We start from the raw sequence: 22,875 nt of genomic DNA, 5'->3' as shown, positions 1-22,875 counted from the left end.
AGTGTTTACACTTTTTGAGAGACAGCAACCTACGAATGGCTAACTTAGTAGTTGCATACTATGTATGCTGAGATAGGCGAAAGTATTTTAACAACATCGAAAAAACTACACACTTCAGCTTCATATTTGTTGAGAAAAAGGAATTCGCAACTTCTTCGAAAAACATCACTTATGTCTACAAGGAAATTGACACACTGAAACACACTCGCACACATACATACCTATGCACATCCGCCTAATGTACTGACATTTGGTGCTGATTTTTATTAAATCTACTTTTGGGATTTTAAATCTGAGGACTGCATTACAGATGACTGTAAGTTTACTTTAGTTGAGACTCTTGCCATTTGCAGTAGCAGCCCTGCTAAGCATCAGTACTATTCACCCAGTGAGGTGGTGTTACTCATCTAATGGAAGAGGCGTGAACAGCCACAGTGCAGCCTCCAACCCAAATCAGAGGCTGTCACCGCAACCATTGCTTGTTCAACCCTGAGGCATGACTCATCACTCTTACATCATTGTGCAACAGTAACAGTTTAGTCCTACCATTGTTTACATATTAAAATGTGTACCAGGCAATTTTTTAGGAGCATTCATTTTGAGCTACCGCAAGACATGATAGGAGACAAAGAGGGGAAGGGCATAATTATAAACATCTATACTGGCTTACCAATGTGTTATGGCTACATATGCTGTATTTTGATTGCTTGTTCCCACCACAGGATGACAGTATGCTATAAAAGTGGTAACCTGCATTTGTTACGTATTTCTACATGATCTAACCCTTAAAATTACTTTTGTTGGTGTTACCTAATATAGTCAGGTTGATTTATTTATGCTGAATAATATGGAAATTCATGGGGGTCTCAGCTGGTCTTTTCAGCAGGGTAGTGCAGTACAAGAAGAATCCAAATGTTCTGGTGTTTTCCAATCTAAGACTGACAAATATCGAACAGTACATTTCTTCAAAATGAATGTGTCAGATCATGAAAATGGATTCCCCTCCCAAGTGAGGCACATAAAATACATGATTACTATTTAAGACAAATTTCACAAGTTATGTCATACTTTAGGGATAGTTCATCCAAAAATGAATATTCTCTCATCATTTACTCACCCTCATGCCATGCCAGATGTGTATGACTTTCTTTCTTCTGCTGAACACAAATGAAGATTTTTAGAAGAATACTTCAGCTATATAGGTCCATACAATGCAAGTGAATGGTGACCAGTATTTCGAAGCTCCAAAAAAGGCAGCATAAAAGTAATCCATAAGACTCCATTGGTTAAATCTTCTTCTTCAGAAGTGATAAGATAAGTGTGGGTGAGAAACAGATCAATATTTAAAGTTGCACTCAGTAATTTTTTGTCTTTGTGTCATCTTGGACGTACACTGACACCTAGCAGCTTGGATGCAGCATAATTTAAAATCAATAGTTTTGAGTTTCAGATGCCATTGCAGAAATTAAGTATTCACAGTCAGCCATGATTACTTTCATCAATGAGGGAAATTTTCAAATAACTGGATGGTTACTGAGATTAAGCGATTAGTATTCGGCTGGTCATGTGATTCTAACATGGCAGCCCCCATGTGTGGAACATCTCCATGTAGAATAATACAGCTTTTATAAGTTTACTGATATGACTAGAGTCTTTATTTTAATGTGAGTGGTCAGGACTTCCTACATATATTACAAACTTACAGTTCATGTCTTTATTATTAAATTTATTTATCAGTAAAATGACTGAGTGCAACTTTAAGTCTTTTTTACTATAAATCTCCACTTTCACTTTCAGATGTGAAAGTGAAACTAAACAAGCGCCACATGTGACTTTCAGATGTGAAAGTGAAAGTGAAGATTTATAGTAAATAGGACTTAAATGTTGATCTGTTTCTCACCCACACTTATCATATCGCTTTTGAAGATTTGATTTAAACAACTGGAGTCTCATGGATTACTTTTATGCTGCCTTTATGTGATTTTTGGACCTTCAAAGTGCTGGCCAACATTTACTTGCATTGTATGGACCTACAGAGCTGAAATATTCTTCTAAAAGTCTTTGTGTGTGTGTGTGTGTGTGTGTGTGGTCAGCAGGAGATTGAAAGTCATACACATCTGGGATGGCATTAGGGTGAGTAAATGATGAGAGACTTTTCATTTTTGGGTAAACTATTCCTTTAAGACTACTGTAGGGAATCTCCATTCTCACACTGCCTGCCAAACTATAAAAAAAAGTCTTTATAGTTCTGTGTTTTTCTCTGCAAGATTAGAGCACTAATCTAATAATACCTGACATGCAACTGTGATAATTTATGAAGAATCATCCTGTGAATGCATACATGTACACAGAAAAAAGAGACAGAAAGAGACGAGGAAAATTTGAGAGAGATGCTAATATTTATTCTTATAATAACACAGAAATTATTTTCTAGTGATGTATCCTGCTTCTTTGAAAAAACGGTGTAGGTAGAAGTGTCAATTCACATCCCACTGACTAAGTTAATTAATAGAACTGAGAGAGAAGCAGATCACACATCAGGACAAAGGTAATTAGCATAGTTTGGTAAACACAATTTTTTATTAGCTTGGGATGCACCTCGGTATCAGCTGCCAACCATTTGTGTGTTTTTGAAATATAGGAATTATTTAGGAAATTGGAGGCAAATCCAATTGTTTACCATGCCTATCATGGCTCAAAGTAAACATATGTACAAGCATGCGCAAATTATGAATTCACAAATCCAACATGAAAGGGAGGATATGGAAGAGAGAGAATAAGAATGAAAATATCCTCTGCACATCACTATTAGAGCAGATCAACTAAATCTGTCATCCTTCCCTAGCCCTGACCTGCAGCTCCACACAAATGTGTGGTTTCACATACATGCACATACATGACCGATTATCACCCTCTGTGCGCTGTGGGTACTCTTATGAGCATGACAGACAATTTGTCACTATCAAGGCCTTACCCCTCCTCGATATTTTTTCTCCATCCCCATCTCTTTCTTGTTAATTTTGTTCTGCCAGATCCCCCCATCCCTTTTACAACAGTTAGTTCCGGTTCTCAAATCTGATTGTAACAAGTGTTGTTTCAAGAGTGCTGATATTTTGTATAACCGCACTGGGACGTCTCACTGTTAGAATCATTCAATTTGTCTGTGTTTGCGACAATCCACTGTCATTATTGTACAACATGAGTTCCCGTCATCAGAAAATACACCAACTGGCGCCACTGGAATACAATGATGTTCACTTTTGACATAAGACATTTCAATGTGGGAACATCGACCAGCACAAGGTCTGTCCAACAGCACTTTTTTTTCTTCCTTTTTTATGTTGTCATATTCCTTAAAGGGATAGTTCAAAAATGAAAATACTCCCATCATTTACTCACTTTCATGTCATCCCAAATGTATATACATTTCTTTCTTCTGCCGAACACAAGATTTTTAGAAGCATGTCTCAGCTCTGAAGGTTCTGTCAATCCAAGTAAATGGTGGTCAGACCACTGAAGCTCCAAAAATCAAATAAAGGCAGCATAAAACTAATTCATATGACTCCAGTGTTTTAATATATTGACATTTACATTTATTCATTTGGTAGATGCTTTTATCCAAAGTGACTTACAAAAGAGGAATATATGTAATATGTCTTCTGAAGCGATGCAATCACTTTGGGTGAGAAACAGATCAATATTTCAATCCTTTTTTACTATAAATCTTCACTTTCACTTAATGTGAAAGTGGAGATTTATAGTAAAAAAGGACTTAAATATTGATCTGTTTCTCACCCACACCTATCATATTGCTTCTGCAGTCATATGGATTACTTTTATGCTGCCTTTATGTGATTTTTGGAGCTTGAAAGTCTGGTCAACATTCACTTGCATTGTATGCAAGATTGCAATATGAGAGATTTATAAACAATCTTAGTTAGACTGGGAACACAACATGTGTTTGCACAAAACCAACACAACATAAGGGTTAATTAACATCCCTTTAATCACACATCCCTTCATGTAATACATTGCATTACTTACTCTAGATCTGTCAGTTACGGCTCTTGTCTTTCCCATGTCACTCTTCTCCCCACATTCACATACTAAAACCTCTCAACCATATCTTCTGCTTCTTCACTTTCTTTACACCACTTATCTCTCTTTCTTGCCTTCATCTTATTTGAAATCCTCCACTGACCCTTTAATCTCCACAAATCCACTCCCTTTCACTAACTTTTTTCCAACCAAGAGTCTTTTTATTCTCCATATGCACCCTGGAACCATTTAGTCTTCTAATTTTGTTAATAAGCCACTTTGCTGTTTTTGCCGTCCTCTCCATTTCCTTTCCCCCTTTTCAACCCACCCTCCTTTTATTCCTTCCATCATTTGTTCTTGCACTTGAGTGAACTGCAGTGCAGTGCGGTCATCATTAATGAATCACTTAGCTATCCAAACACGGGCATTCAATCATATTGTGCTGATATTATTCACCTCAGTGACTGAATCTAATGAATATGAATGGAGTCCTAGTGTTAGACAATCTTCAAAGGCTTCAAGCTTCAGTGACCAGTGGCATAAGCAAAAAGTATATTTAATTCAATACTAGAAGTCTACATTGCAATGATGTAAACCAATATTCAAGATTTAACCAGAATCAGTCATTGAAAATCCCATATCGATCTATCACTTCAGTATCGGTGGTGGTTACAGCCCTGATACACTCTGAAAACAGCACTTATCATTACAAGCTGCGAAATGGCAGCTTAACAGGTTCATTTCAAACTAGCATGAATATCCTAAACATTAAATGGTTATGATAAAAAAATATGGACACTAACCACATAGCTGTAGTTCAGTCAGATACTGCTCATGGTCAGGATCTAGTAGAGTGTGTTATTAATTTATTAATTCACAATATAGCATGCAAAGTTTGTAGATTTACTAAATTTAAAGGTGTCATGAATTGGGTTTTTATTTTATTTTATAATGTTCCTTGAGGCCCACTTATAATGTTAGTGTGATTTTTTTCATTAAAATTAGTCATAATTTAGGAATAATTTGTCATTTTCTATCCAGTTTTTGTGCCTTTGATTCAAACGCTCCATTTTTTTGGGGCGTGTGTTCTTGAACACTTCAGTGTAAACGCCCACTGCTGTGATTGGGTAACATCTTTGCATGTGGAATAAGTGTAAACGCCCCCCGCCATTACGCACGTCTATACATTTGAGGAAAAAATAATTTGATTGGGAAATATTAAAATTTTACATTTGGCAGATGTTTATTACTCAAAGCAACTTAAATTGCATTTAATTTATACATTTTATTGTGTGTGTTCCCAGGGAATTGAACCCATGACCAGGGGCGGACTGGGGGGGCGTTCTTCCTATGGCCAGTCTGTCCCTGCTCATGACCTTGGCTTGCTAGTGTCATGTACTTCCAGTTGAGCTATAGAAACCCTATAAGGGAACCCTACAGAAACAAAAAAGTACATCTGCAGTGACAAATATCTCCTATGCTTGTGGAGGACATTGCCACATGACAATATATCATGTGAATTAGGCTGTGCAACACCTTTGAAGTATCTCAGAGGAAGAATTAATTTTTACTTTGCTGAAGGGGACAAACCAACTTCATCCATTATTCAGTGAACATGATTCCGAGTTTTCATGCTCTTTTCAAATATTAAACAACAAGATTAATACAAAACCACGCTTTTACAAGCTATCACACATTTAGGTGTATGTGCACTATAAAGACCACGATAACCGTAGGGGTTATGGCAATGCAACAGCATGATGGGAAGGTGAGAGCCAGTGACTTGTTTTTTGCTTTTACTGTATATTCTTTTAAGTTAAATAAGTCACCCTGTCCTTCGATTAAGCTGAGGACATCTGCTAACACTCCTATATGTCAAAGTTATGTAACATGTTGCCCAGCCCCCAGGAAAATAACCTTGACCAATCGGTCAACCTTGTAATTTTTTCAAAGATTTTTCTCCTTTCTAACCTCGAGTTGTCTCACATCCCATCTGTTCCTCAAACTCTTCGTTATATAGACGGCAGTTCACTTGTACACAAAACGAACATTATGCTTTTCTACCGCTCTCTTTCCTTTCTCAGGTTCTGCAACATCATGTCATTCTTAACCTTGGATACTATTCTAGTACTTACTTTTTTATGAGATAGCAGTATCTTCAGCAAGAGGCTTCCCACAATACTGATTATGACCTTGGAGTTACTGCTTTGAAACAGATGCACACAATATGAAAGAAGGAACATAGCATTACAGTTCCTGTGGAGTCTGAGTGAGATCCATCAAATGTAACCTAATGGAGCATCTCATAAGAAATGCTGATTCGTACAGGAGTTCAATTTTTGGCCTGGATAAAACAGCTACTTAGCTGCACTTAACCTGCGAAGATTGTGCCAGACAAGCACAGCACAATCCAATTCCATTTCAACCCATTTCGCACTTTCTTCCCATTCACAGATTTTCCACTGAGGTGTTTAGTAGCTAATGTTTGATCTGATTTCATGAAAGCTTTAGAGTTACTGCCCATAAAGATTGTGCAAAGGATTATACCCAGGTCACTGAGGCACAGGCCCCCTGGTATAAGAAAAAAGAGACCACAAGGTTATCTATGGAGAAAAAGGCTTTGCGCCTAAAACATCTATTGTAAATTAACTAGTGTGACACTTAAGAGGAATAGTTCAACAAAAATGAAAATTTTGTCATTATTTACTTATTGACATTATGGGGTTTGGTTACAAGCCACTTGAGAATTAGTGACGTTCGATGTTATTGACATCCAATGCCATATATAGAGCGCTTTATAAGGAACGCATGTACACCTAATAATGCATGCTATTATATAATCAGCCAATCGTGTGGCATCAGTGCAATGCAAAAATCATTCAGATACATGTCAGGAGCTTCAGTTCATGTTCACATCAACCATTAGAATGGGGGAAAAAATGTGATCTCAGTGATTACGATCATGGCATCATTGTTGGTGCCATACGGGCTGGTTCGAGTATTTCTGTAACTGCTGATCTCCTGGGATTTTCACACACTACAGTCTCTAGAGTTTACTCAGAATGGTGCCAAAAACATCCATTAAGCGGAAGTTCTGCAGACAGAAATGCCTTGTTTATGAGAGAGGTCAATGGAGAATGACTAAGGTAACTCAGATAACAACTCTGTACAATTGTAGTGAGCAGAAAAGTATCTATCTATAGAGCCCATGGTCACTATGAATTGTCATTATACAGTATGCAATAAGATCTATGCCTTACATCTATGTGCAAGATTTAACTTTTTGTATTTTAAAGTTTGAATCTCCTGATATGCACGTTTACCTGTATCTGTGAATTGTTTATAATAGAGTTATGGCACACACACACACAAAAAAAAAAAAAAAAAAAAAAAAAAAAAAAAAGTGCAAGATTCATTAAAAAATATTTCTTTGTTCCACAGAAAAAAAAAATGACAGTAACAGGTTTGGAACGATACTATACAGTAAGGGTAAGTAAATAATAACATAACTTTAATGTTTGGGTGAATTAACCCTTTAAATTATTATCTGTTGCCATTATGAAATGTTTCCAGGGTACATCCATTACCAACACAACAAATATGGTCTTCCAACCACTGGAGTTATCTGAAATGGATATGACATAAATCTCTAATTTTATAATACCCTCCACATTACGGCTAAACATCGCCTGCAGGTACACCATCATCCACAACACTTACATAATAAAATCTCCTCTCCAGTTTTTGACTGTGGGGCTGTGACAAGCATTTTTGCTTTCAAACCTTGAGCCATAATGTCTTGGTTACTGTCGTAACCTCTGTTCCCTGATGGAGGTAATGAGACGTTGTGTCGATGTAGTGACACTAGGGGTCGCTCTTGGGAGCCCCAAACACCTCTGATCTTTGAGAAAAGGCCAATGAGTGTTACGTGGACTGTCGATGCAGGTGCAAGCAAGCTGCTGCATGCATAATAGCAGATGTACCGGTCTGCACGTAGCCTCCCCCAATGCCCCAAAAGACATCGTGTAGTTCCCCACATCCCTGGGGGGGGAGAGACGTAACTAGTATGGGAGCAGGCTGCACCAGCCGTGGCCTTTTCTCTCTATGTTTTTTCTCTCTACAGAGTATTTAGATAAGGCTGGGGCCATTTAATGCTATTATTCGTGCCGGGGAAGGTGTTCTTTCCCGAAGGGGAGGAGCTCTACAAACACAGCGACCGGAGGCAGAGAGGGCTCTGCCCAAGGTAAACGCGGGTCTTCCGATAGGGAGACCGTACCATGGAAAATACATCACAGGGGGTTCCCGGAGATAACCGGCGCCTGTGGAGCACCTACCCCAGTACATGGCACGCTAGCACACGTACTGGGTCTGGCTAGGAATTCCTTTGCCGAATTCGCCAGCTACAGGGTTAGGGAGGAAAGACATCCAGGGTTCATGGACTCGTGAACTCTCATGGGAGAAAAGAGTGCACGTCTTCTCCTCACGGAGGGGAAAGGCGTTGTACGCAAGCGATACACCCGGCCAGCTGTCCCGCACACTTACCTGTTCATACCTGACAATACACGGGACGAAACTGGTTGAACCCGGAGATTATAAAATCTCGCGAAGGTATTGGGTGTTGCCCAGCCTGCTGCCCTGCAGATGTCTGCTAGAGAGGTGCCATTGGCCAGTGCCCATGAGGATGCCACACTCTTGGTAGAGTGTGCTCGTATTCCCAAAGGGGTGGGCACGGCCTGGGCCTGGTATGCCAGCATGATGGCATCCACGATCCAGTGTTCCCTTTCTGCTGTCCACCAAAGCAGACAAAGAGCTGCTCAGAGCGTCTAAAGCTCTGCGTGCTCTCCAAGTAGGTGTGCAAAGCACGAACCGGACACAGCAACGATAAGGCTGGGTCTGCCTCCTCCCGGGGCAGCGCTTGCAGGCTCACCATCTGATCCCTAAAAGGGGTCATGGGAACCTTGGGCACATAGCCCGGTCGGGGTCTCAGGACCACATGAGAGTCCTCCGGACCGAACTCCAGGCAGGTGTCGCTAACAGAGAACAACAGCAGGTCCCCAACCCTCTTGATGGAGGTGAGCGCAGTCAGGAGGGCTGTCTTCAAGGAGAGGGCTTTCAGCTCCACTGACTCTAGAGGCTCAAACGGGGCTCTCCGAAGGCCCACAGAGAGATCCCATGAAGGGAAGAGGTGTGGCCTAGGAGGTTTCAGCCTCCTGGTGCCTCTCAGGAACCTGATGATCAGGTCGTGCTTCCCTTGGGACTTAACCTCCACTGTGTCGTGGTGTGACGCTGTGGCGGACACATACACCTTCAAGATGGAGGGGGACAGCCGCCCCTCCAGCCTCTCCTGCAGGAAGGAAAACACTGACCCGACTACGCATCTCTGGGGGTCTTCGCCTCAGGAAGAAAACCAATTCGCGAACAAACGCCACTTCAGGGCATATAGCTGCCTCGTAGAGGGAGCCCTGGCCTGAGTGATCTTGTCTACCACAACGTCTCATGGAGGGAACGAGATGTTGTGTCCCTCAATGTTGTGTCCAGTCGGCTCCTCAGCACAAAACCTGAATGAGTGGTTGCGAGCCAGCTCCTTTTATACCCGTATGTCCGGTGGAGTGGCATGCAAATTCCACTCGCCAATTCTCATTGGCCTTTTCTCAAAGATCAGAGGTGTTTGGGGCGCCCAAGAGTGACCCCTAGTGTCACTACATTGACACAGGGAACAGAGGTTACGACAGTTATCCAGACATTATAGCTCAAGGTTTGAAGCACAAATGCTTGTCACAGCCCCACAGTCAAAAACTGGAGAGGAGATTTTATTATGTAAGTGTTGTGGATGATGGTGTGCCTGCAGGTGATGTTTAGCCATAATGTGGAGGGTATAATAAAATTAGAGATTTATGTCATATCCATTTCGGATAACCCCAGTGGTTGGAAGACCATATTTGTTGAGTCGCTGCTGACTCCAGAGGAGGAGACGGCGGGCGAGTTGTGACATGCCTTGGCGGTTTATATATGCTACCGTCGCTGTGTTGTCCATCCAGACTAACACATGCTTGCCCTGAATCAATGGCAAAAGCCTCCGAAGGGCAAGCAGTACTGCCAGCAACTCAAGGCACTTAAGGCAGCGATCGTGGCCATGGAGGTGGAGAGATACCGACCGCACCCAGGAATTACATAAAGACGGAAAGACATCTTTAAAAAGACGCTGTCCATCAATGCGTGCTCTTTTAGAGGAAAATATACTTTTTGTTCTAATATATTTTCTGGCAACTGAGGATTTTCCATGCAAATATTAGTCTAGAGGACTTGAATTGATTCTAAATAATTCACAAAGTGCAGATCAGAGACATAGTCAAACTATTTATGGTTTTCAAATCTGCATCTTAAAAAAATCACTGCACAAGTGACTGACAGACCAGACATACAGACAGATAAAAGTAGAACTGACAGTCAGAGTATGTCACAGTACTAATCTGAAGTCCTGAAGTGTCCCTCTGTCCATACAAAGTATGATACAAATCAGTGAAATTTGTCAAGAAACAGCCCTCTCTGGCATGCTTGGTGAATACTAATCCAGATCTGGGTTAGATTTAATGTTGCACACAGAGCTGCCGAGGGATGCTCCAAAGCACAGATCTGTCTGTTGTTCATCTGGATAAGCAGGATATGAATGAGTGAGCATATGACCAGCTGACCTGTTTCTAATAAGATCATTAAAGCTGTCTTAAGTAGATTAAGGAGCGGTGTCAAAGAGTATCACAGAGGAGTGCAGTCTGACCTGTTGATTAAACTGTTATTGGATTAAGTCCGTTTTTTGTCTCAAAAGTATGATTATGAAATAGTCCCCTTTCATCTTTGAACACATTACAATTAACCATATTAAACGATGCATAAGGCATGATCAAGCATGCTGCAATATGTGTAATGCAAACAGCAGATAATTACCCTAAGGTTTTTTTTTATGGAAGCTCTGTCCTCATTGCTGCTTGAGGTGTAAATACTAACTAAAAAAAAAAAGAAAAAAAAGACAGCATTATCTCTAATATTTTTTTTAATTATATATATCTCATGAAATCAGGCCAGTAATGGCCTGCAAAGACTCAACACAGAAAAACTGTGCATGACTAAACACGACTAAAAACTGCTCTGGCTGGTGTTGGCATGTTAAAATGCAGTCGTATAGAGCCATCTGTTGGCCATGCTTGAAACAAAACTCAAATGAGCCAGTTCATTATGGTTTTGAGAGAATAATACAAAATATGCTAATCAGTAAGATTTCAGTGAGAAAAAAAAAAAAAAAATATATATATATATATATATATATATATATATATATATATATATATATATATATATATATATATAAAATTAAATAATTAACCACCCAAAATTAATTTTGTCATTATTTAGTCACCCTATCCTGTTATTATTTATATGGAACACGAAAAAAAGAAAGAAAAATATTTGCCTAGCTCTTGGGTTGCATGTAAACAATTTACCAGCGTTCTGGAGCTTTATCCAACAGTTTTAAAATAACATTTATTTTAAAATAAATAAATAAACTATCATTTTAAATGTCATGGTTTTCTTGCGTTGCCTGTTTTTTTAGAATGAGCTGACTTTTGATAATATTCAGCAGTGTTGTGCCTATAAACGTAGGCCTGAACAGAAACAAAAGCTTCATCGAAACAACCAGATTCATTCACGAGTTTAACTCACTGTTGTAATCTATAGTTCTCTCGTCAACAGCTCACTGACATGCAAGATTTTCAGCAAGAAAATGACATAAATATTGGCCTGTTCTTCGCATAAAGCTATTTAAAGGGATAAATCACCAAAAAATGAAAATTCTCTCATCATTTACTCAACCTCATGCCATCCCAGTTGTGTATGACTTATATCCACTTCTGTGGGTCCTCACAATGCAAGTGAATGGTGACCAAAACTTTGAAGGTCAAAAAAGCATATAAAGGCAGCATAAAATTAATCTATATACTCAAGTGGTTAAATTCATATCTTTAGAAGTGATTTGATTTGTGTGGGTGAGAGACAGATCAATATTTAGTCCTTTTTTTTTTTTTTTTTTTTTACAATAAATCTCCACTTTAATTTTCACCTCCACATTCTTCTTCTTTTGTTTTTGGCAATTAGCATTCTTCGTGCATATTGCCATCTACTGGGCAGGGAGGAGAATTTGTTGTAAAAAATTACTTTTATTTTGTTCTGTTTCTCACCCACACCTATCATATCACTTCTGAAAACATGGATTAAACAAGTGGAGTCATGAATTACTTTTATGCTGCCTTTATATGCTTTTTGGACTTCAAAGTTTTGGCCACCATTCACTTGCATCGTATGGACATACAGATCTGAGATATTCTACTAAAAATATCTGTGTTCAGCAGAAGAAGAAAATTTCATGCACATCTGGGATGGCATGAGGGTGAGTAAATTATAAGAAAATTTTCATTTTGGGGTGAACTATCCCTTTAAGAAAACTAATAAAGCGTATTTGTTTATTTATTATTTTACTTGACAGATGTGGTCATTTTGATGCAGCCAAAAGTTTCTCAATTTGTCTTCCATGGACAAAATAACAGCATATGGGTTTGAAACCACATATAGGTGAGTAATGACAATTGTTTATATTTGGGTGAACTTAAAACATTAGTTAGTATTAATACATTATTGAGTGGAGTTTGTGATGTGCAAAATGGATATAGCCTACTGTATAATATTTATAAGAAAAGACATGAAAAATATCCACTTCAACTTTTCAAAATGTATCCATATTTATGTATTTGAAAAAATATTTATGTCTGAATTCATCCGTCTAGTATAAAATATTGTTTGTGCCACTGTTGGCCAAAAAAAAAATTTGTTTTTACATAGGGTAAGTTTATGTTAGCGCTCTTCTAAATGAATTGCATTTGAAATAACTATTCAAGAACTGAGCACATATAATCATTGCTCTTGAGTAAGAGACTGCATTAGCCATTCTCTTGAAACTATAACAACCAACCTCTAGAAATGCTGTGGTGGATATAGAGTCAAAACATAAAATCTGACTGCAATAAATAGTTTATTTGGACCAGAAAAATAGACAAAAACTACTTGTATGTTGTACACACATACTTACCGATACTCTGCAACATATATGACCAATTTTATTAACTGAAAGTTACATTCAATCCTCATTTTATCAAAAAATAGACACTGAAATAGATGAAATTTTATCCTCAAAATATTTGAGTTTTCAAAGAACACAGACCTCACTGACAAAATACAGTACATTCATATTGAATGGTTATGCCCAAAGCAAATGTAGACATGAGAGGCTATTTCTTTACAAGTAGATATTTTAATGGACGCCTCTGAAAGTGGACTTTAAACTGTAGTTTATGAAGCACCTATAATGTGCAAACAGTCACTAAACCATGACCTTAACCAGTGTACTCAGTGCCACACTGGAAGAAATAAAGAAAGTCCTTCTTCAAACTCTTCTTGTTAAAGCACTTCATTCCAGTAAGTGCAGTCAGTGCAAGATTTTACTTCAGCCTTCAAATGCTTATGAAAGATGTGATAAAGAATGGAAAGCAGCAAGTTTCTGTAATGACAGGCTGATCAACCCATCAGTGAGACATTCAAAGTTTAACTGTGCTTGGATGCCCTTAACAACTGAACCTGGAGAATCCGACTGTAAACCCTAAAAGCCCCGATATACTTCAGGAGATGTTCTTCTTCCTTCTTCGTTCAGGGGTAAAAAGGAATTTGAAACAGCTGAGCAACGTTATACTTTTTGCGTACAATCAGACACCCGCCACACAACTGTAGGAGTCATTTAGAGAAGCATTTAAATATGAGGACAGTAAATGTAAAAACTTAACTAATGTGACATTTAAATGTTATCAATGACTTTATGCCCCATTATAGGAGTAGATTTCACATGAGGTCAGTAAAAGAAGCTGTTTTAACCACTCGATGATGATTTAAAGTAATATATATGCAGTAGAAAATGTTTAATTTGTCGTTTACATTCTGAATTCATGGAACTTTTGAGTTAACACGGCCACAATATGCGCAGATTAAAATTTCATAATAATTACATAAATGTTGATTTATGCTGACACTGATACTAGTGCAAAGATGGATTTGTAAATTGTGTTAATGTGCAGAATACAGACAAAAAGAATGATGATAGGCATATCTTACATGGGCATATGTGTGAATGGCTTTCGGCTGCAGATGGCACATCAGTGAATGGGCAATTGAGAGAGAGTAGATTTGATTCCTTTTGTAGAATCCTTAAACAAAACAAAAAATTGCATGGCATGGTCTTGGAAAATGTCCCTATGCGAACGACCGTACAGATGTAGGTAAATTTGCATCAGCTTGCTAATAACTCTGCACGCCAGTGTGTTCATGTTGACTGATCATGTCTGACTGAACAACATAAACAGAATTAGCTGTCGGCCTCAAAGTAGGTGGAGCGTAAGCTCACACCTACCGATGACATGGACCAATGTCAGTAAGAAGGTGTTTAGCAGCAGGTTAGAAGTTTTCCTAAAAGTTCGCCCAAGTGAGCTGTTACGAACCACCGAAACGCAAAAACACCTTTTGGCCAGAATTTGTTCTAAATGACGTCATATCCGCTTGTTCTTCGATTTTGGGGCCTTTAAAAGGGTATAATAAATTAGGAATGAGTCAAATCGTTCATAAAAGTCATTTGAAACAGGGTTTGTAACACTGGGTGGGCAGAGGGAGACTCATGAAATTAATGGTTTGGCTGTTTTCTCCAGGATGCATGAAAAGGTCAGGGCAAGGTGGTAGATGTTGACAGCTACAGTTTTAGTGTGGAAAGTCACAGAGGCATCTTCATACAGTTTTCTACCTCCATTCAGAAAGCAAGAACATGATCCCATATTACCACTAAGGGGAGCTGTTCTCATTGTATCAGGGCGGATTAATGCATTCAGTTCGAAACTGAGGCAGGTAAGGAATACTATGAGATGCACCATTCGAATCACTGGCCGTGGAATGTTTGTGCTCCAAAAGAGGCCTTGAATCCACTCCCATAACTATTTCACTAAACTCTGTCTCTTCATTTTCCTTTTTCTCCATGTCCTTCCCCTCTTCATTCATACCAAGGTAGTTGAGGTCTTTGGCTATACCTGTGCTTTCTGAGGCTTCATACTCTTGTTCTGATGTTTCCGAAAACTCCTCCACAGAGTTGTAAGAGCTGGAATGGCGAGGATTGGAGCTGTCAGAGCCAACATGGTTCTCCCGGTCCCAGAGGCCTCCAGGGAAGGAGCCAGAAATGTCTGAGTTGTTGGCAGAGAAGTTGCCTTCATCACTTGAACCACTTAGACTCTCTTGCTGCTTTCGAAGGAGCCCAGGCTTATCAGAGAGGAGAATGGTTGAGTACGTCACTGAAGACTGGCCTGATGTTTCTGGGGTAGCAGCAGAACTGGAAGCCTCCAGAGACAGAGGTTCTGAGGAGTCCCCCAGAAGAGGAGAGTTGGTGATTGTCCTTTCGATATCTGCAGAGTTGTAAAGGAGAACTTCTTTGTCTTTTTTATGTTCAAGTATAACTGGAAGAGGTTTCTCAATGATCTCCACCTCACAGATGCTCTCAGAGACTAGTAGCAGTGGACAGGCAGTGAGACCTTCTGGGTGAGGGAACAAGTTCTCTATTGTGTCAATCTGTAAATGAGCAATAAACAGATTTTGAGAATGTTCTAACTGTTTTGTCTTAGCATTGAAGGTGTAAAAACACCAACAGAAAAGGCAAGGCTATTTTTTTCTTATAACACTAACCACTGATACGCTTATACAGCATGACAGCAGATTTCAATGGAGGACAACATTTTCAGTTTTTTCATAAAGGCCGTACACACTGACCTGTCTGAAGTCTATTCCTTTGGCCCAAGAGCATTGGTTGGGATTGGGAACGTCCTTCCACATTAGTTTTCTCATTCTGCAAGGTATAGATTATGGGATGATTAACTTGATCAAGATTTCATTTTCAAAAATGGCCTTTCTTAAAAAATAAACACATACTTGAACCATTTTGTCTTTTAGTCTATAGTACATCCTGATATAATCAGCCACATATTTTAAGCTTATGGTACTTGGAAACATAAAACATTAGCATAATAGCTCTTTTTCCACCCTAATGACTGACAACTTCCCATGGCAGTCATACTTCAAACCAGCTTTTCTAGCTCTCATTTGTTAGCTGAAGAGCATGACATAGCAAGACAAACCTTGACCCAGATTTAAGCAGAATAGGAACTATTTTTTTTAATACAGTATTCTTTGGTATTTTACAGTCAAACATCTGAAGGAAAGCAATGTTGCAACTTGTTTTTAAAATTAACAATACTTGCATTGCTGCCACTCCCTAAACAGGTTAGATAGGTATTTCCCTGTTTGTGGCTCACATATGCAAGTATTACCATGAATTACCATGAAATCAAGTCTAAGCAGATACATTAGTTAGTTCATTGAGGATCTTTTGAAATATCTACCTTCAAGCAAACTACTATCATTACTGAGATTTATGTACTTTACATTCCTTATGCACACTGTAAAGCTGTGATATTTATTGTTTTAGCTACATCTATTTCCCCCCCAAATAAAATCACTAAATATGATCACTTTGCAGTATATAACAAACAGGGTCATGGGAAAACCTGGAAAGTGGAAACATCAGAAAATTTTAAAGGTGCACTCAATATTTTATTTTATTTTTTTCTCATTTAAAAAGTGTGAATGGTAATTTTAAAACATATGTATAAATCATGACTACTCTCATAAGATTAGGGGCTCTATTTTCGTAAGTGACGCACACCGTGCACTACGTCTTATCCAATTTTCGTGAGAGCGCTAATTCTAAGTGCAATTTTCGTCCTAGCGCAAAGCGCAAGAAGGTGCTGATGGGAGTGTTTGCGCTAAATGTGGGTGTATGCGCGCAAACTGGGGGGTATTGTAGGGTAATGAATTGGCACAAAGCACAATTTGCTATTTTCCTGTGAAATAGGTCATTGTGCTAAGACATTTCAAAAGGACATTTGTTTTCAGCACAATGTTTAAAATCAGTTCCTGCATTTACAGTTTTGATATTCCATCAGCAGGTGGTAATGAAGTCCAAACTTTGAAAATATGGTGGAACATCAAATTATGTCCCTGTTGCTGCTGTTTTATGAAACAAATATTTATGCGATTTGTGTTAAACTATCTTAAGGTCATGGTTTATTTTTTGTATTATTATTATTATTATTTTATGTTTATATATACAATTGTATTTATGATCTCATTTGTATTGGTATTTTTACCTGTTGTCGTAGAGTGATTTTTAAGTCACTGTAAAAGGGGGTGGTGGAAGAAGTTGGACAGAGTGAAATGTTTGGATTTGGCATGTGTTTTTTTTACCACTTCTTTATTTTGATTATATTTTCATTTCGTTTGAAATGTAATTTGAATTTAGAAATATTTTTGGTTTAATGTTTTCGTTTCAATAAATGAATATTCTCAGAAACCACCCTGATATTTGACACATGCGCTCATATTTTAAATTCATTATGGCTAACTGTGAATAGTGAATTTCTACAGTGGCATTAGTAAACAAAAACTATTGTGTTTGATTGATGCTGCATCCACACCGCTAATTAAAAAAATGACTGACTGCACCTTTAAAATTGTTTCCAGTAAAAGTCATGGAAATTAGTACAATCTTAAAAGTCCAAGAAAAATCTTTTCTAGATATGCTATGCTCTAAAATATTTTATAAGCAAAATGTTGCTTTTGTTTAGAGAAAAACGTATTCGCAATGGAAAAGTCATGGAAATTCATTGGCCAAAAAGTGTGAGAACCCTGTAAAAAGCCTTGACTGCTTAGTTGGCTTTTGATGCACTGCACTTCCTGCAACTAATCCAAGGGCCATCCAAAAGGGTCAATCCCATTTTGCCTTCCTTGGTTCCTCTCGAGATTTATCCATTACTCTCAAGGAACAGTTTAACCTTTCCAATGTCAACTTGTGCTTGCTCCCTAGAATCACATAACTTGATGCAGTAACCATCTCAACCATATCATGACAATGAGAAGATGGCCACGAGCCTTACTGGTTTTGGGAGATCTTCAGAGTGACAAACAGCACCACTGACAGGAAAGCAATGATGATTAGGAGCATGTACGCTGCAGGGTCTCCCCTGGTAGCTGCATGACAAAAAAAGACATTGTTAATCTGGCTTTAAAAAAAAAAAAAAAAACATTCTGTTGAACAAAGTGGTAACATGCAGTTATTTCTACATGATCTAACCCTTAACATTTACTTTTGTTGGTTCAACCAAATGCAACCTATGGCTCAGTCATATACATTTTTTTTTTGTTTTTGTTTTTTTGACTCAAATCAAACCAATTAAATTAGATGTTTTCAGATGAAGCACATTTTTTAGGTTACCTGACAAAACATTTCCATAATATGTGCTTGTAACTTGATTTCCATACATTTTATTTCAATAAACATATCTCCTAATATTTTTAAATTGCCATGTTAAAAAAAGAGCCTAAATAAAATTACATTCCAGCAGTGGCGATTTCTCAGGGCCATCAAAGCCTTCTATACTGGCATAACATGCTTAATAAACAAATACATATTTTTTCATCCTTTCATTCTCATTGACCTTTTTGCTTATGTATTTTCAATCACTTTCCACTCCTAATTCATCTACAAACGAATAGCAAAAAGCAAAAAGATTATCCAATCAGAATTTATAACTCGATGCTAACAAGCAAAGTGTGACAACTGTTTCACAAATCGCATGCCCAAAGCCATGCTCCTTAGCCGAAGCAGCGCGTGAGTCTGAGCTCCACCTCATCAGGCCTTCAGAATTTCCACAGAATCCCTCAACATTGTAAGTGAATAGGCATCTAAAGTCAGATTGTCAGATTCATCAGCCAATCAGATTGATTTATTTGTTCTTGGTGGGTGTGATCTTTAGGATATGTCACAGTCCAGGCCTTTTAGCTGGCCTTGAGTGACGCAATCACGCTTTAAGTGATGTACGTAATTTGAAAGCGAAGAGCGCAAGATATTGCTGACGAGTCGGCTGTCATCACTGCCACTATCGCCGTTGAGAAAGAGATCCTTATGGATTTAAAAACCTGAGATGTTCTGCATGATCGTGTGACTGATTAATTAAACAGGAAAGGAGGGCTGATTTTCACTTCAAGCAAATTGGTGAGTGCTTTTTGCATTGTTATAGCAACATCAGGAGTTTTCTAAGTGTAAATAAGGCTGTCTGGAGCACTCAGTGTCGGATCAAGTTTTGAAAAGTAACCGTGTACTCTTATGAAACAAAATTTATTGCAAGCAACATTTAAATCACAAATATTAGATAGTTTTTCTTTGTATTAGACCTCCTTGGTTCTGGCTTTCGTGCGTGGACGTGTTTTTGAAATGTCAATTGGTATTATTAGTTGACTGCCACATAATGTATGATAGGCATACGGTGTCTCATTCATTGTGAAACTGTGTTTTCTTAAAGGCATGAATCGCACTGAAGGCCTAGACTTAAAATACACTGGCCGCCACTGCATTCTAGGTTTTGTTGCATTGTAAAAAAATTTAATATCTCCCTGCATCTTTGTCAACTATTTGAGCACATCATCTCAATGCTATCAGGCCCACCTGTGCATCGTGCCGGCTCCGACTCACCATCCTCAAACACTGGATACAAGGTGAACTCCTCTGAGCCATAAAAACGTCCTTTGGAACAATAAATAATTATCTTACAAATCATTTATATTTATGAGTTAATTTCAAACAGCTTTTAATTTGTCATTTCCTTATATGAAAATGTGTGAATAAAAATAAAGATACATAACATACGGCAAAGGGAGAGATCCCTTGAGGTAGACCGCACTCTGAGCCATTGTATTCTTTCAGTTAGAGACCTGTCCTGTTCAGAGTCTTTGTTCAGGTCTAACCACTCGATGACAAATGTCTGAGGCACTGGTTGATCAGATAACAGGGTCCAGGAGAGATAAACACAGCTGACATTTGACACAGCACTGAATGAATGTACACATTGTCCTAAAATAGGAGAGAAGGAAACTGTTAACTCAGATTGAAGGAAAAGATTTATCATTGCTATGTAAAAAACTTTTTAGACAGTGTTTGGCTACCAAACATGAATAGGGTATTGCGATTGCACACTTATGAATAAGTGTTTACTCTGTGTTGAGAGTAAATAAACCTTTCTCCAACAGAACAACACCAGGTGAAAGGGCCAAGTGAAAAATGTTTTTTATATTTTTCATAAAGGCCAACAAATAATAATAATAATAAAGTCCATCTAATTGGTATGGTGAAAGATGTGTTACAGGAAGTGTGTAAAGCATATCAGCTCACGTTTTGGTTGACGCAACAGTGTCATGTTGCTGTTCCATGTAGAGATGCCCAGAGCATTGCGAGACATTACAGTAACTGTGTGTACATCTTCCCTCCACTGGAATGAGTGAAACGAAGCTAAAGTTGTTTCATTTAACCACATGGCTCCCCCTGAGGCTTGGTGCAAAATCACTAGTCCCTCCACACAACTGTATGGATCTGCTGGGACGGGCTGAAAAAAGTGTGGTGAAAAACACTAAATCTCAAAAGAAAGCAGACTTTCTAAATCACACTAAAGTTTGTTGAGATATATTTTGCATTAATAAAGGGATATTTCACCCAAAAATGAAAATTCTCTCATCATTTACTCACCCTCATGCCATCCCAGAAGTGTATGACTTTCTTTCTTCTGCTGAACACAAATGAAGATTTTAAGAAGAATATCTCAGCTCTGTAAGTCCTTACAATGCAAGTAAATTGTGGCCAGAAAATTGACATTCCAAAAAGCATATAAAGGCAGCATAAAAGTAATCCGTTTGACTCTAGTGGTTAAATCCATGTCTTCAGAAGCAATATTAGTGTGGGTGAGAAACAGTTCAATATTTAAGTCCTTTTTTTTTTAACTATAAATCTCCACTTTCGCATTTTCTTTTATTCTTGGTGATTCACATTCTCTGTGCATATCGCCACCTAGTGGGCTGGGAGAAGAATTTATAGGGGAAAAAAAGGACCTAAATATTGATCTGTTTCTCTCCCACACCTTTCATATAGCTTCTGAAGATATGGATTTAACCACTGGAGTCATATGGATTACTGTTATGCTGCCTTTATATGCTTTTTGCACCTTCAAAGTTTTGGTCACCTTTCACTTGCATTGTTTGGACCTACAGGGCTGAGATATTCTTCTAAAAATATTTGTGTTCAGCAGAAGAAAGAAAGTCATACACATCTGGAATGGCATTAGGGTGAGTAAATGAGAGAATTTTTATTTTTGGGTGAACGATCCCTTTAATCTGTGGTCTGTAAATTTGTTGTTTAGGGACAAATGCAAATTGTGATAGTGTTTTTCTTGTTTTAATTGAATTTTCACATTTATTTAAGCAACAGTTCACCAAAATGTCACCATTCACTTTCATTGTATGGAAAAAAAGATGCAATGAATGTGAATGGGGACTGAGGCTAATATTCTGCCTGACATCTTTTGTGTTCCAAAGAATAAAGGAACTTATTCGGATTTGGAACAAAATGAGGGTGAGGAAATGATGACAGAATTTTAGTTTTAGGTGAACTATCCCTTCAAAGCACCAAATCAGTCTTTAAAATCAAGCACAGCATCTTGACCAACCTTGAAGATCAATGTGACTTTCATCACATTCCTTACAGGATCCTCTTGAATAATGCGCCAGAAGTCTGGTCCCATCTTTGGTGCTAAAATGACACACCATACAGTCATTGTTTTACACACCAGTTTAAATCCAACACCTCTAAAGTGTTCCACCAAATTATACTTAAAAAAATAGTTCACCTAAAAATAAAAATTCTGTCATCATTTATTCACTCTTGTGTCAGTCCTGACCGCATTACATTCTTTCGTCCATAGAACATAAAAGGAGATGTTAGGCAGAATGTTAGGGACTGACAGTCTCAGTCACCTTTCACTTTCACTGTATGGAAATTTATTTGCATTGAAGTGAATGGTAACTGAGATTGTCAGCCCCTAACATTTTGGAATCTAATTTGTCCTTTTGTGTTGCACAAAGGAAAAAAAAAGTAATTTAGGTTTGGAACAACATGAATGAGAGTACATAATGACAGAAAATTAATTTTCGGGTGAACTATCCCTTTAGTTGTAGATTTGAAATCAAGAAAGAACATGAGTTTTATCTCATCTCACTATCCAAAAAGTGATTGAAAGGAGGGTTTCAAATGGTTTGCAGATGTATGCATTTATGTTTATGTTTTGGTGTGTTTTAGTGTAATAGCACAGATGCTAATTTATAAGCACACACCACCACACTGCTGTGTTTATTATAGATGATATGAATGGGCACAGAAGGGGGTATAGGTCTTTAAAGCTTCGCTGCAAGTTTCATTTATGAGCTTATTTAAAGCTCTAAGCACTTGCCACTGTGTTTTGCACAAATATTCAACTTCATGAAGAATATTCCAGTAGTATTGTTTAAGCAAGAGGAGCTTTTTTATTTTTTTATTTTGCTTTGAACACATATTACTTTGAATTTGAAATAAAGCAATGATCCCAGATATGAATGGTAAAATGTGTTGGCTTCAGGCTCTGCTCACCACACAATGGAATAAATCTATATTGTCTATCATTGGCAATATCTAAAAATAAATAAATAAATAAATAAAAGTCTTAGTCTAAAAGGCTACGTCTTCCCTAGGAAGGAAGGTGTGGCAAACCCTGTAACCACATACTTAATGTAACA

At 38.1% G+C, this 22,875-nt stretch overlaps 1 protein-coding gene across 2 annotated transcripts in view; it reads right to left on the bottom strand.

Annotated features, from left to right (window-relative positions):
- Window positions 1-13,098: 13,098 nt before the first annotated feature.
- The window catches only part of LOC127446330 (leptin receptor-like), a 47,425-nt gene continuing 37,648 nt past the window's right edge, over window positions 13,099-22,875 (bottom strand). For both annotated transcript variants that reach the window (XM_051707155.1, XM_051707154.1), the window contains 7 exons: window positions 21,774-21,856; window positions 20,450-20,660; window positions 19,928-20,131; window positions 19,727-19,804; window positions 18,159-18,252; window positions 15,937-16,012; window positions 13,099-15,738 (listed from right to left, as the gene is read on the bottom strand). In XM_051707155.1, the coding sequence (XP_051563115.1) occupies window positions 14,989-15,738; window positions 15,937-16,012; window positions 18,159-18,252; window positions 19,727-19,804; window positions 19,928-20,131; window positions 20,450-20,660; window positions 21,774-21,856 (1,496 nt within the window). In that variant the 3' untranslated portion in view covers window positions 13,099-14,988. The remainder of the gene's footprint in view (window positions 15,739-15,936; window positions 16,013-18,158; window positions 18,253-19,726; window positions 19,805-19,927; window positions 20,132-20,449; window positions 20,661-21,773; window positions 21,857-22,875) is intronic.

Source organism: Myxocyprinus asiaticus, chromosome 9, assembly GCF_019703515.2.
Source record: "Myxocyprinus asiaticus isolate MX2 ecotype Aquarium Trade chromosome 9, UBuf_Myxa_2, whole genome shotgun sequence".
Taxonomy (NCBI): Eukaryota; Metazoa; Chordata; class Actinopteri; order Cypriniformes; family Catostomidae; genus Myxocyprinus; species Myxocyprinus asiaticus.
This window is presented reverse-complemented; position numbering and strand designations above follow the sequence as displayed.